This window comes from Vanessa tameamea, chromosome 8, assembly GCF_037043105.1.
Source record: "Vanessa tameamea isolate UH-Manoa-2023 chromosome 8, ilVanTame1 primary haplotype, whole genome shotgun sequence".
NCBI classification, from domain to species: Eukaryota; Metazoa; Arthropoda; class Insecta; order Lepidoptera; family Nymphalidae; genus Vanessa; species Vanessa tameamea.
Window position 1 is genome coordinate 6,021,845 of NC_087316.1, and position 16,253 is coordinate 6,038,097.

The window sequence follows — 16,253 nt, forward strand, 5'->3', positions numbered from 1 at the left end:
ATATAACTCAAAATTATTACTTTGTTAATTAATTTACTAAGCAAGAAATCATACATATATAGCAAGTTAACATAATCATTCTACTTTTACTCCGTTATTATTGATGGATATATATATTTCAAGAAAAGATCATTAAATATCAAATTGAGACAAGGATTATTTTGTCATTTTAATAGATCAGGTTGCGTCGAAAGTCATAAATAAAATAGCTACCCCTTGCAAGCTGAGTAATGACCAATTTATGTAAACGAAAAAGGAAAAGGGACGTAGACTTTAATTTAAAATAAATTTACAGACTTTATTCACAACTAAATCTTTTTTTTTTATTATTTCAAACTAGGTATAAGTTCCAGCTGCGCAAGGTTAGAATACGAATCTACATAAAACATTCATATTGAAGAATAGACATAGAGATTTTTTTTGTTTTTGGACCAAGGACCTTCTTCGGCAAACGCAGAAGAAACCAACATTATTTATTACAATTTAATGAATGGTTTAAAAACGTAAAACAAACAAATAATTTAAACGAATTGTTATTTTTCTCTTATTGATTCGTAAAAACAATTCTATTTTTTTTACCGGTGTTAATAAGTGAATCAAGTTAGAAACATGCAGCCAGTTATATGTAATATTATGTTTATGAAATCAAAAATACCTTCATAAAGATAAACCTTAGTCAGTTGAAACGTTCAAAGTAGAAATACTGATATGGGTAGCAATGCTATTTTAAAGTCTACCCTTAAACCAAAAACGTGGAAAATATAATCGTATATAATGACTTTATCTCGGACCCCCGCTTTATTAAAGTGGGTATAACGAACAATAAGTAATTTGTAAACGTATTTAATTTAATGTTATCAGCATATTTCGAAACAAATGTTAACCAAAACATGAACGTACCTATATACGTTATTTATGGAATGAAACGAGACTTTGTTCGTGTGTACTTAGTTCATTATTCATATTTCTAAACGTATTTCATTGCTGTTAACATCATATTTTGCAATATTTAAAACATTATTACCTACTGCTGTTAAACGAGATTTTGTTCGCTTGGAATTTGTATATCTATTTATAACAATAGCAATGCCCCGAGTGTCTGACCATATAAATACCAATTCTAAACTAAAAAAACGTTACCTTCGTTTCGTAATGTACAGGTCTATTGAGGTATGATTTTGCTGAAGTTTGATTTTGAGGCAAAGGTTTCAGCGAAATTACCTGGTCAAAAAAATTGTTTTTCGTTAAAATCACACTTGAATTTTCCACGAACGAAGTGGCAACAAGTTATGTTATGTTATTTCTAATTTACTTTCTTAAGGGTTGATTTAAAAAGTCATTGTCGTTTCCTGACGTTATTATATCTTATGGCGATAATTACCAAACAAAAAAACGGTTAAAGAAGTTTATTTCTAAAAATGAAAAAGACAGACCGATATACTTTTGAATTTATAATCTTAATATTCATATAAAAGGATGTTACAACTGTTCTATATCACGCCAGCTCGTAATGGTTGCTTTGCTGTAGAAACGATAACAGTGAAAAAATATTAAGCAACGTATTTAAGCAGTTATTTGATAAACTGTAATATATATTAAAACCGTTTGCTTTGTATTTATTCTTTTGAAATAATTTGCAATCATAATTATTTTCGTACAATATTTACGTCAATATCCATAAGCAAGGTCGCCTGGGTAGGTACCACCCACTCATCGTACTTTCTGACACCAAGCAATATTGAGTATTATTGTGTTTCGGTTTGAAGGGTGAGTAAGCCAGTGTAGCTATAGAACATAACATGTCAGTTCCCAAGGTTGAAGGCCATAGTGATGCGAGGAATGGTTAAAAATTCTTACGGCGCCAATGATAAATTGGTTACTTACCATATGGCCACATATGTGGCCCATTAGCCGGCCCGCTTACATAAAAGAAATAAATGTTGTCGTTTATTATGCGTACCTGCGTTGTGGGTTCCAGCTTGGTGCCGAATTTGGCCGGTTCTTCAGCTGCGTACAGCATCCGTCGAGCTAGTCGAGCGAAGGTACACCTGAATTGCCTACTCATACTACAGTACAGCACGAAGTTCACTGAAGACGTGAATAGTGCCAACACATCCATTAGGTCACCTGAGAACATAATATATTTATTGTAATATTAAACGACGATATAACTGAAATAGATTACATAGAAAATACCTAATTTATTAAACCAGACCTTGAGACTGATTCTTGAGTTTAAAAATATTATAGATATAAATTATAAAATTAAAATAAATATTTCGGGAACATTCACAAATAGCAGTTTTATTTCATTTCTTTTTCATAACATTACCACTTGATGGTGGCTACTTGATGGTAAATGGTTACCACTGCATATATATATATATATATATATATATATATATTAAATACTAGCGGCGCATTGGCTTACGACGTAAAAAGTCGCTATTCGATCTTGATCCCTTGGACCGTTGTCGTCCCCACTCCTAACAGAAGCTTTAAGCTTAATTGGAGAAGTAAATAGAAATAGTAGTAATAACTTAATTCAATTGGGGCATTGGTATGTAAAAAAAAATACATTGATAGTTGAAATACATGATTTTTTTTATATAATGTTTTAATTTGTACTTTTCTTTTATATTCAACAAAATATTAAAATTATTGATTACGATTTTATTACCATTCCTTCATTTAATTGTCTTCAAATGTTATTAATTCTCTGTATTCAATTATATATATCAAATATAACTTGATACCAACAGAATAAATTCAAAAATCATAGTCGTAGCAAATACGCCGTGTAATGGTCAGTATTTACCTTAACCAATTAACTTTCTTCTTAAATCGTCATTAAAGATGCTCTCTTATTGGAATGTGCCAGTATTTACTCTGAATCAATATTCAAACTGATACAAAACAATACAAATTATAGGAGTTTAGCAGCAGAATAGCTGTTGAGTGTAACGCACCTACATAGGCCTCTTCAGGTACCACGTGTTCTAGACGCGGTTCGATCTCGGCTTATTAATTGTTATGTTGTCTAACTATGTTTCCGAGAGTATCGTTTTATTTTTCACGTGGGTGTGTTTGTTAATGTAAAAACAAAACGTAGTTTTTCCCACATTTGTTTGGCATCTATAAATATTTATAATCGTGCGAACTTATAACAAAGAGCTTCCAGTCCAGGAACGATAATCGTCTTAATATTACGATCAAACTGTATTCAACCGAGATAACACGTGTTGAATGTTCAGTAGGTGTGGGTATTGTATGTACATAATAGTTTTTATCTCATCGGCAGTTTAATACATTAGACAATTGTTTGTTAATAGAATAGTAAATATAAGCATAATTCTGAGACATTAGTAACATAAGACACGCACATAATATACTAAGATGATTACTGCCGCATAGGATACATAAAAAAATAATTAGTATTTTTGTCAATAAATAGTTATGTAGTACCTAATATGGCGAAGTTAGGTAAGGTTAAATAGACTTCAATGTATCTCTTTAAGTCTCTGACAGTACCTCTGGCACTGGCCTGGTCTAACATCTCTCCAGTCTTTTGGTAGTGTGTATAAGAGTGAGAGGGGGGATAGAGACTACACCTGTGTCTATGTTGTAGTTGAACGTCAAAAATAAAAAATACAATTTAGTTGTTTTCAAATTGTTAAGTACTCATTAAGGGATTTTAAATATATATTTCTTTGTTTTAGGCTAACATATAATTACAATTTTTTTTTTTAATTGTATCGCATTTTATCTATTTTTATTAATTTATAAACTTCTCAATTGGAACTATGTTGGAACGTATTAAAAGGTTTCCATATCTTTTTAATGTTATTAATATACGGTAGAAATTTAAATGCAGTACAATATTTTTATGTTATTTGATCATCATAATACTTTTTTTTTAGTAAAAAGTGTTGTTCCATGGAAATAAATCCACAACTTATACACTGATTATGTGAAGATTGCAATGAACATGTACAAACACTTAGATACTGAGATTCTGTTATCCGTATATACATTTAAAGGTTTCTGCTAACATTTAATTAGAACACGCTTTTAAACTAAAACAACAAGTCTTGTTAAAACCAACTTGAAAACCTCATCTTGAAAATTTCAATTTAATAATACTTTAATATTTATATACGTAATGATAATGTATATTCAAACTTTTGATATAAATTAGCTAATATGAAATGTAAAGAATAAAAGAAAAATTAAAAGTTTAATTCTCGCGATAAAAGTACTAAAGATTTTTTGTTTTTCGTTTAAACGGAAACTCTTTGAGTGCTCTTAAAAATTATAAAATTATTAAGTGTTCGAGTTATTCTGCTCACAAAGTATTTGTATTGTCTTAAATTTTTAATCTTTGCTAAGTTTAATATTTGAAAATTTCAAGGTATATTTCCCTAAGCCCTTAATACATTTTTTTGCTATATAATTTAATAATAAATTGAGCAGACGATCTAAAATCTCAGAATGGAGACACTGAGAGCCAAACGAATATTTAAATTGGCTATTCAATACAGCAAATTTATGATAATTGAAACGTCGAGAATCAACATTTCCCAAGTATATTTGAAAAATTTGGCTTTATGATTTCTACCTTGTATGGCGTCATATGTTTTCATAGATAATATATGACTTTATAACGAAATTATATATAATGTAGTCAAACATATTCTGATACTAAATATATACATCGTGATGCATTTTAAACTCCTTTATTATTCATGTCTACACAATATAAACGCTTCATATTTGTATTAACTCGCAACTCCGTAGCATGACACGAGTCTCAGAGTTTCAATTTATTGTTGAAGTCGATAATTTTAAAGTAACCCTTGAATGTCATTAAAATCGTTCCAATGTAGTTGAAAGATAATTTTCATGAAATACGAATAATAACTTTCTTCTTTCTATCAGGCTTAGGATCCGATCTCAACCTTCGAACTAAGTAATTTTGAAAATCGGTGAACAATCACCGTTTCCGTATAAGTTACTGTTACATCTCCGGTTAGAAGTTACAAGCTAGACATGAACTTGTTGCCGTTTGGTTGCCATGCGCGTTGTTTTGTTGTTATAGGACACTCTTTGTAAGATACCTCAGATCCAGATTTATTAAGGATCGAGTGATCGGTGTGTTCTTCTTGGTGATCGGATCAAGTATTCCAGTCCACCGCTAACTTGATCCGATGAGTGGAGGTGACAAATTAGGACCTTTTGAAAAAGGGTAGACGCCTTCTATCTATCGTCCGTTACTTGAAAGGGCTTTGTGCAAGCTCGTCTGTAGGTAGGTTGGTACCCACTCATCAGATATTCTACCGCCAAACAGCAGTACTTAGTATTATTGTGAAGAGTGAGTGAGCCAGTGTAACTTTATGCAGGGATATAACATCTTAGTTCCTAAGGTTAGTGGCGCATTGGTGATATAAGGAATGGTTAAATATTTCTTACAGCGCCATTGACTATGGGCGGTGGTGACCACTCAAATTGGTGGCCTGTATGTTAGTCCGCCTACCGATATCACAAAAAAAATTGTCCTTTATTCCAGGTACACGAAACTGGCAAGATTTGAGTAGATTATCGTTATTATAGGATTATGTATCGGTCTCGACATGGCCGAGAGCCAGTTCAGCTTACGACTCGCCTGTTCGGCCAGGCGGTTCAGGGTAGCGTGTCATAAGCTAAAACCCTCGATATCGTTAAGACGTCTCATAAAAATGGGTTCGAAAAATTATAGGTCTAATATAATCCTAAGATTTTCTTCTAACTTTAATTTGTTCTCTCCGAGGACTACAAGTTTTAAATGAACATCCCTTAATCAATTATGCTAATATCCATTCTGTACTTTTTGATAATTCAAGAAAGCTTCTGGGTTTTACGGTTTACTAAGCTATCTTTATAGAGAAATTAAATTAAAAAATTAAATTAAATTTTTAATTTTCAGTAGAAAATTAAAGAATATAGATAATATAATATATATAATAATTCTTATACTATAATTCTAATAACTAGATTGAATAAGAACGCGATCTCATTAAAAAATACAAAAATTATAATCTTATAGACTATATAACTACGTCTATAAGATTCGTCATATTATAATCTTTTTCATAATATTATACATAGCCTATGATATTTAAGATAATTCTAATAATATAACGTCATCACGTTTGCCAAAATCCATATGGATCTATTCAATTACGAAGGCGTGCTATTCACAGGAATTTAACTAATTTTTAATAAAATAAACCTAACAAATGTACATAATCTATTTTGTATTTTTTTGCTGTCTTCTAAGCACGAGCGATACTCATTCAGCTTAATGCACGCCAATGGAAATAATATAAATATTAAATTTGAATGAACTATATAAATTAAAATGAAAGGTGCCGTGAGACTCGATTGGAATAAGTTCTTTTCGTTATGTATTATGAATTTAATAAGATGCTCAGTGACATAAATTTATAACGGTTGACAGTAAATTTTTACAGTCAAATTTTTTTGAAAAGTAATGTATCAACAAATTATTATTAATTACTTATTATATATATTTATATATAAACATGCTCATTATGTAATCATCATATAACAACTACATAGCTTGTAAACAGACATGCAAGGGTTTCGTTAAGATAAAGATCTTATACTTATTTCGGCCTAGGTGTCAATATATTGTTACTATCAAGAGTAACAAATAAAAAGGAACTTCGTCGAATAAAATTAACGTAGATAACTATGACGTAATGAGTTTCGTTCGACGCTGCTTAATCGAACGCATAGCTTAATTAGTTCAGCTCATTGGTCACGGTACCAGGTGGATGAAACTTTAATTAGCTGTTCCGAATATTTCAATTGATTTTAAATTTTAAGCACTGAAAATTTACTACTTAAGTAGTATGGGATTACTTATATGAATTTATTCCCACCTAATTTATCTCTAAACTGAAAGTAGGAGTTGGTAAATATCGTAAATAGTTCATAAGATCAGAATATCATAAGACGAGAAGAATTATTATTTGAATAGTAAATCTATACTCATATTAAAAATGCCAAAGTAACTCTGTCTGTCACCTTTTCACACTTAAGCCGCTGAACCGGTTTAAATGAAATTTTGAAAGCAGATAGTTTGAGTGCCTGCGAAGGACATAAGGACGTAAACGGTTTGTGTGCTATAAGTAAAGTTTTATAAATTTCGCAGGGGAAAGCCGCGGGTTTAGCTGGTATTAAATATATACGTATACATTTTAATATATTCTTATTTCATTTAAAAATAAATGGTATAAATATTGGAATAAAAAAAAAGTATTCCGACGAATTATTATCATATACTTTAGGATTTATTTATTTATTTTCTTTTTTAATATATGAATTTACGACGCTGACTTAACATTAACATTTTATTGACGTCGTAAGAATTTGGCAACTGGTGTAGTAAGATAAGGTTTCTACCAAATGTGCCTCTTTTCTTGTAAATATATACGTAAAGGTCGTGAACCAAGGATACAAGTAATATTCTTGTGACCAATGTATTAGATTTCTACTAAATCGAATGATTCTTATAGTTATTTTATAGTAAAATATTACATACATTATATTAATAGTATTTTTTATGATTTTATATTAAATCTATATACATATATGTATAAAAATATACTAATATTATTTAGTGTTATTTAAAAACTATTCATATCATCTTGTATTATAAATGAAAATTATTATAAAACAAAATTGACGATAATAATTTCACAATGATCAATGTATAAATAACTTACCGAACATACTGTAGCAGCTTTTAAAAAAGTCCGGTGCTAATGCGCTTGCGAGGCCTAAGAGACCTTGAGGTACTTCGGTTGATAGAAAAAGTCCAAGGACCGCCAGCAACATCCTCGTCGTTCGATCAGTCCGGCTCGACCTTCGCGCTGATGACTCGTCCGCCAACGATTGTTTTTCAGCCTTAACGTATAGAATCTTCATTAATAATATGCATAATTAACTTTAATTAATTAACGAGCCGAGATGGCCCAGTGGTTAGAACGCGTGCATCTTAACCGATGATTTCGGGTTCAAACCCAGGCAGGCACCACTGAATTTACATGTGCTTAATTTGTGTTTATAATTCATCTCGTGCTCGGTGGTGAAGGAAAACATCGTGAGGAAACCTGCATGTGTGTAATTTCAACGAAATTCTGCCACATGTGTATTCCACCGACCCGCATTGGAGCGTGGTGGAATATGCTCCATACCTTCTCCTCAACGGGAGAGGAGGCCTTAGCCCAGCAGTGGGAAATTTACAGGCTGATTATGTAATTAACTTCAATGGAATGTTGAATAATCATTTCTTACATAAACTTTATACGAACGTAAAAAGTAAGTGATGTCAACCTAGTTTTGCAGACAAGTGTCAAATAAAATACTTATTTAAATTTGTAATATAATAGACTTCTTATCACATAAGCGAAAATGATTTTTCCAATATCTAGTACATTGCAGACATAGCAAGTCCCGAAATCATTTCTTTGATCTTAAAGTGTTCCTAAGCGCTCTCTCCGGTGTTCTTCTCAAAGTGAAACTTTTAAGAACGTAAGCGTCTTTGAAGCTCTTAGACGTTGAAGCATTATTTTAACGTGTTGTTCGATTAGAAAAAAAGTACACAATACATTTTTTATATTAATAAATAGCATAAAATATATTTCGGAGTGTGAAGCCCGAATTCTTTGCCGATTATAACAACTTAACTCTAAAATATAATAATGTACATATGATATATTTTGCTACATAAAAAACCGGATATGGAAATCGAGATACATTTTCAAGTAAAAAATCTTGTCCAGTCTCTTGCGACTCAGAGGGCCAGAGGGCCAATTCTAATTTATGTCAGTTATGATACGGTTCCTATTATATTCAGATCCAATTTCGACCGAACCGCAACTGGATCGTTGTATTACTAGAACAAGAAAACGGCTGAACGGTGTTGATTACGTTTCGATTCGATCGCGATAAAGAGACAATGTGTCAGTAGAATTGGAACAAAGCTATTTTAAGTAAAAATCATAGCAGATATGTATGTTGTACTATAGTATCTCGTGTGATGGAAATTAGAGTTATTTGTAACGAATTCAACCAATATTGTACTTACAACACACTATATTTTGAATGACATATAAATTTGTATTTCTTTCCTTTTATAATTTAATAAAAAATGTCAAAATTATTAATAGAGACAAAATAAAATATGATATTCCTATGTATACAGATCGCTACTAAATAAAGACATACTTAGATTACTTTTACAGAATCTTAATTCTAGTTAAGGGTTAAGTAATTTTGTCGTAAATAATCGTACCCAGACACTTATTTTACAATGTCATAATAGGTTTTAAGTGTTTTAATAAATACTTCTTAAGAAAAAGAGTCGAACAAATTTTAGCAATATTTTATTTAGCATATACTTTAAGTAGTGGGTTTAATGGTGGGTTGAAAGTTGAAAGTGAATCTGCACGCTATAGACGTTTAATCACTTTGTAGTTTTCATACAAAACTTAAGCGTGCATTTAAACAAGAAAAAAACCAGCACAGGTTGCACGAGCAACCTAGCTTTAATTAACTAAGGGCTGACGCAACGCTAGGTAGATACGAGGTTCAATGTACCGCGATCACCAATGCAGTACACCTTGAAACGGTACCAAGGGACAGGCAGCTATCACCGCAATCTGGTAATGTACGAGGATCGAGATGACCGATTCATTGTACTGGATATTTTAGAAATCTCTACATCACAGCCGTTTAGATTCGCCAACGACTACCAAATGAGAGAGGTATTAATGTGCACAGTCGCAACAAGTCGCAGTAAAAATCATGTTTGGTCAAGACCTTACCGGTGAGTGTATTAAGAAAGAAGATAATGAGATCGAATGAATTCATTATATGTTATATTATAGCTACATTAAATTGGAAATTAACTTTGAATTAAAATTTGACCTGTGTTATGTACTAATTAAGCTATCTTAATTAGTAATCCGAAATAATAAATAAACTGTGTATACTTCTAAAAAGAGAGTATCCTACCATCTAATCAAAGAATTTAATAATAGATTAGCAAGATATAATAAAATAACTTTAAAAGGCAGCACCGTTACCAGCTGATAATATTTAATTTATTCAAAGCTCGTCGTTAAGGTCTTTTCTTAATATGTAACTAATGATGCCAAAAATAATAATTTAGAATTAAATGGGTTTTTTATTCTCGTAAACATTTAGTCACTGAAGAAGTTTCGTTACAATATATTGTATGAACTACATACATCGTTAGATAGATAGATAGATAGATAGATAGATAGAACTAATTTGCATTAAAAAAACTACCTTCTATCATGATTTGATTTCACAATTCATATTAACGATGTTAAAGTTTTTCGGGTTACTTTAATATTGTAGCACGTCTGCGTTTAAGGAATCCATGTCTAGAAGCAACAGAAAGACGTGTGGTTTTCACGTCAGACAAAATGAAGATGAGATGAAAATGAAACAAGAAATGTACTCTGTAATTAAAATGTTCTTAAATGTATCTCTAATATATTACACACACGCTTTTATTTAAGTTATACGAATTGTATTAACTTAACATTTTATTGTACAATGCTATATTGTAGGTAGTATTTTGTACATGTAAGTTTATAAATTCGTGTGGATTATTTCCTCGTTTTACAGAAGGATGACAAAATAAATACCTTATTTCCAATATATTATAATCAAATTTTACTGTAGCAATTTATACAGAATATTTAAAATCATTGCTACTTGTAGTTAAAACATAATAATATGTGCCCGTATTTAAGTTTTTATCAAAAATCATATGATGGTTTTGAATATAGAATACTACGATTCATGTGATTCTTCGCTTTCCTACAGAATTAAACAAAGCAAAAAAAAATTTTTTTTTTTCTATTTTATAATTATTTAATTATTAAAAGTAACTATTTTTAATTCATATTTGTATATATATATTTAAGCACTTAATGTTATCAATTATTATATATAATATATTATTAGATATTGTACTTTTGAAACAAGTAGATTATGTGTATAAAGCTTAATTTAATATTTATCACAATTTTCATTCAACAAAAATTCACTTCCGTAAAACAAATATATTGAATAAAATCATAGATATCAGAAAACGCTAACCTATTAAAGTGTACTAAAACTAATTTATTGTGCATAATTATACTTGCCTCATTGGATCCGATCGTCGATCTCTTCAGCAACTTTTGCCTTCTTCTTTCTGTTGACGTCAACTTCGATATCAAACAAGTACTCAGTACAGACAAGGCGATACTAGGAACGAGTTTCAAAATAACACTGTATATCCACATGATTGCAGTCACTAATTCTTTGTTTTTAGACATTTCTAGCACATACACCGTCCGGTTTTGTGGTAGCGATAAGTCTTCGGCGAATTCTGAATTATTGTGCGGTGTCACTTCACTCGGCACTATATTCATCGCAAAGTATATCGGAAGACATAGGAACGGACAAATTATGTAAGCGCTTACTATCGCTAGAGTCGTGTTTTTTTTACTACACCAGGTTCTGTTCCTTTGCGGGTAAGCGATAGCAACGAACCGCCAAACCGCTAAAGTTACTGCTAGCCAGATTGATATCGTATGAAACGTTTGACTAAAAATTGAATGAAAATATACAAAAACTGCCCAAGTATATGTGTTTTTATTAACTTGTGGTCCTATTTTGATGTTCATGTGCAAAGCGTAGGGAATATATTCCAGCATCACGAGGAGGTCTGCCACAGCGAGGCCAGTGAGAATAGAATTTGTTGAACTGATCATTTCCCGGCGGCTGAGTACTGCTATGTTAATAGAATTAGTCGCAGATCCAATAATACATATAACTATAGCGATGTAGCCATGTAGTCTACTGTACGCTTTGTTAAAATTTGTGGCACCGGGCACACAATAAGCGTCCGTCGCCGTTGCGTTCGCCATCCTCGCAATTCATCCACAACGTGGCACGCAATCATCAGGTTTGTGACCTTTTCCCTTTTTCATTTCCGTTCAAAACTTCGACGTTCTCCTTTATGATCTGTAAAAAGAAAATAAAAATTATAAATCTCAGAAGATATTTTCAAAGAAACTTCTTGAAGGTCTTGTAATGTATGAGATTGATTATTTTTAGTCCATCCATTTGTTGTCAAAGTGGGCGCGCTGTGATATTAAATTATCTTATAATAGAATCAAGGTCTATGTATCTTGGACTCGATAGCATATTCTATTGTATTCATAACAAATGTATCTAATCTATATACGAGTATTCTAATACTGCTATGTTGAAAAACTCATATCATACGAAATGACTGAATTCATTTGTGAAAAGTTAAAAACAAGGTGCTTTTATGTTGCTGTTATCATTAAAGTATGTGGAAACTGATTTGTTACAAAATAAAAATACATAAATTGATAAAATTGTCCGTTAAAATTACAAATGTCAGGAATCCATAACGGTAGGTAACGATGAAACGCGACGAAATTGCTCGAACACAGTCTTATTACGTTTACGAATTCAATGACAATTCCGTTTGAAAATTTTATGTTCGTCAGCTTTTTTTTTAAAACAAAAATTAAATTTATTATAAAAAACAGCGGTGAAATTTTTAGAATTTTACACTGTAAATAATTTTGATATTTTCAATTTAGAATATATTCAGATTTCCCGCGCTTCCTTTACACACCCTCTCAAATTTTATATATATGTTGAAGTATTGCATGCGTCAGGAAAAAGGAAAGAAAAAAATAATTTAATAACATTTAGGTAATAATCATTAAATAATTATTTTTTTGCATTTGTACGAAAAACGCTGCGTCTTTCTCAGCTTCGTGCTATATATTAAAATTTCACTAGACATCATTAACATTTTAATGTAGCATCGTTAAAAATCGTGTAAAAGCAACAGAGTTGTACATAAATATGCTACAAACACGAATATATATGTCATGAAGACATTAAATAGTGCTAACAAAAATATTCAATTAATTCCATTTCTACCGTAGTTATATTATAAAAAATATGCATGTTTATCATAAAATTTTTAGCAATTCATTAAATTTCAATCAAACAATTATTACTTTTGCAAAAGTATGTAGGACTATAATCCAATGTAGTTCGCTTTATTGTAATGTGAAAGCTAAATTTCTTTATAAAAATGTGTTTTTTTTTTATGCAGTAAATACCTACTTATTTTTAAATATCAACTTTCGGTCCTATGTAAGCCTGGGTTTGTGTTACAAGGCAATCTTTTTCGTTCAATTAATCTTTCAGCGGTTTTTTTCTAAATATTTTGAGCTAATGATGACACTTTTTTAATAAAAAATCTTTAAGAATAAACCTACGAGAATAATGTACACACAGCACATCCATATAACGTGTAGTTCGGGTAAACCCTGTGGCTTCATCACGGTTATTAAATTTTAGTTGACATGATCGAGAATAGCTTTCAATGTTCAGTGCTATTGAGAGGTAAAATGTTAAATCCCATGATAAAATAAAAGTTAATTGAGTCGTGATGAACGATATCTACATAATTTGGTAATATTTGGTTATAGTGCTTACGTAAGCACCAGCAAGTCAGGCTTATAAGAAAATTAACTTCCAAGAAGTTGAAAAGTGTCGGTTAGAGAGTTAGCGATTTAAACTTTCTTTAGAATTATAACAACTACAAACTTAAAATTCAATATGGAAATTCCTTACAAGTTCAGACAGAATATTCTTATTAAAATATTTGTTTATAGATGATAATTATATTAAAATAAACACAACATAGAATATGAATAAGATTCGAGAACTAAAATACAAGTTACTCGTCGCGGCTTCGCACGGGTGCTATTTTTTAACAAAGAAAATGAGAAGGAACTTATGAAAGTGGTATAGTTATTTTATATCGTTTATTTATTGATTGGTTTATATAAGTGAAAACTATAAATAATTATTTTTTTTAATTTAAAATGACGCCAAGGATTACTCTATCACCCGTTTCACAGCGACATTATATTTTCATTGAACGTACATTATATTTTCGTTGAACATATTTTGAAAATAGAATGCAATAGACAATCCATCCAACATCTACATTAAATGCACAAGATATAAAATAGATCGCGGTTACACACCGCGATCTATTTTATATTATTTTAATGACTTTCGATAAAATTCAATATGATAAAAATTTTAAGTCATTATCGATTAAGATAACTGAAATAATTAAAAGTTTATCATCTATTGAACACGAGAAGCTCGTTAAATTAATATAATATAAAAACTATAATATTAATTTTGACTTTTATCTAAATTCCATACAATTATATTTTAATTCGGTTTTTTTTTTACAAATTTATGTCGCCAAGTAAGTTAAGTAAGAATTTACGCAATGATCTTGGAATAGTTAACGTTTCTAATAATTTTGAAAAATCTCCGGAATTTGCCAAGATGAAGGAGAGTGCTACATCATTTCTTGGCCATATTTTATGCCAAATGCCGACATGTTATTCTCCAATTCTGTCAGGAAATGGTTTTAAAGACAAACGTATGAAACTTTATACAGTGCAAATATTTGTCAGTTATTTCAAAGTATACATATATTTGTACTATTTATAGTTTTAGAACACTTTGAGTAATAGTGATAAAAGTGTAAAAGATTTATTGTCTCATCCATCGTATTTTCTCCAGCGCCGACAATAGGGCCGGTTCATTTTTCACTCACAGAATCACAATTGCGGTGCATCGGAAAAATGGCGTAGCATTCGCTCTACCATTCAACGCGGTCACGATAAACTTGTACAATAATTGCCATTTTTAATTAAGACCTATTTCATTTTATTTTATTTAATTGATAATTTATACAGTAACTATTTTTAATTCATATTTGTATATATTTAAGCACTTAATGTTATCAATTCTTATGTTAATAAATTTTGTGAAAAAAAAATTATAATATATTCAAATTATTTTTTAAACAAAAAATATATCGATTGTGACGTTTTAAACTGATAGACCCAAGCTTAAAAAAGGCATTTGACCAAGAACGTCCCCCTATCTTATCTAAATAATAATATGTATCATATTAATGAAATACTAATACTGTGAACATGATATTCCTATAATTTAGAATATTATTTCATAATGTTTTATGTGAATAATGATCTTCCGACATCAGATTGGTATTTTATTGCATTTGGTCATTTAATGACGGTTTCCTCTTGATACAGCTCTCAGCGGAGAATAGATTCTTCTTGATGGGAATAAATTGTTCGGTTTGTATTGTTGTTTTATTATTTTATATATGTGATTCGTACTGACTGTAAAAATAACTCTGTCTGTCTGTCTCGTTTTCACGCCAAAACTACTGGACCGATTTAAATGAAATTTGGTACACAAATAGTCTAGAGCCTAAGAAAGGACATAGACTACTTTTTATTTGGAAAAAAGTGCTGTAAAGGGTTGAAAAGGGGGATGAAAGGTTGTAAGTTGTTGAAAGTATTGTCATTTTTAGAATTTTTAGCACTAGAAGCTTAAAACTTACATTTTTGGTTGGACACTTATAAACTAACATATCATGACACCCACTAAGGAGGGAACTTTGGAAATTCTACCCCTATAGGGGTGAAATAGGGGTGGTAAGTTTGTATGGAAATCCGTATTTTTTTAAGTTAGAAATATGAAACTTTATTTTTGGGATACTGATTAAAAAGGAGTAGATACTTATTTAAGTGTTTCTGCATGTTCTACCCCTACGGGGGTGAAATAATGGTTGAAAGTTTGTATAGAAGTCCGTCATTTTTAAGATAGAAACATGAAACTTTATTTTGGGGATACTGATCAAATATGAGTAGATACGTATTTAAGCGCTTCTAGATAATCTACCACTAATGGGGTGAAATAAGGGTTGAAAGTTTTTATGGGAGTCAGTCATTTTTTAAATAACAAATATGAAACTTTATTTTTGGGATACTGATTAAAAATGACTAAATGCGTATATAAGTGTTTCTAGATATTCTACCTCTAAGGGTTTTAATAGGGGTTGACATTTCTTATATAGGTTAGTCTGGAAGTCCGTCATTTTTGAAGTTAGAAGCATGAAATTTTTTTTATGGGCTACTGATAAAAAATGATTAGATACGTATTTAAGCGTTTCTTGATATTCTACCGCTGAGGGGGTGAAAGTTTTTATG

The 16,253-nt window shown here is 30.6% G+C and overlaps 2 protein-coding genes across 2 annotated transcripts in view; both read right to left on the reverse strand.

Annotated features, from left to right (window-relative positions):
• The window catches only part of LOC113400103 (G-protein coupled receptor 143-like), a 316,948-nt gene that overhangs the window by 136,348 nt on the left and 164,347 nt on the right, over positions 1-16,253 (reverse strand). The window lies entirely within an intron of this gene.
• LOC113400027 (G-protein coupled receptor dmsr-1-like) overlaps positions 1-16,253 on the reverse strand; it is a 30,109-nt gene that overhangs the window by 3,776 nt on the left and 10,080 nt on the right. The window contains exons 2-4 of the mRNA XM_064215653.1: positions 11,250-12,114; positions 7,791-7,971; positions 1,961-2,127 (exon numbers count right to left, since the gene is read on the reverse strand). Of these exons, the coding sequence (XP_064071723.1) occupies positions 1,961-2,127; positions 7,791-7,971; positions 11,250-12,017 (1,116 nt within the window). The 5' untranslated portion in view covers positions 12,018-12,114. The remainder of the gene's footprint in view (positions 1-1,960; positions 2,128-7,790; positions 7,972-11,249; positions 12,115-16,253) is intronic.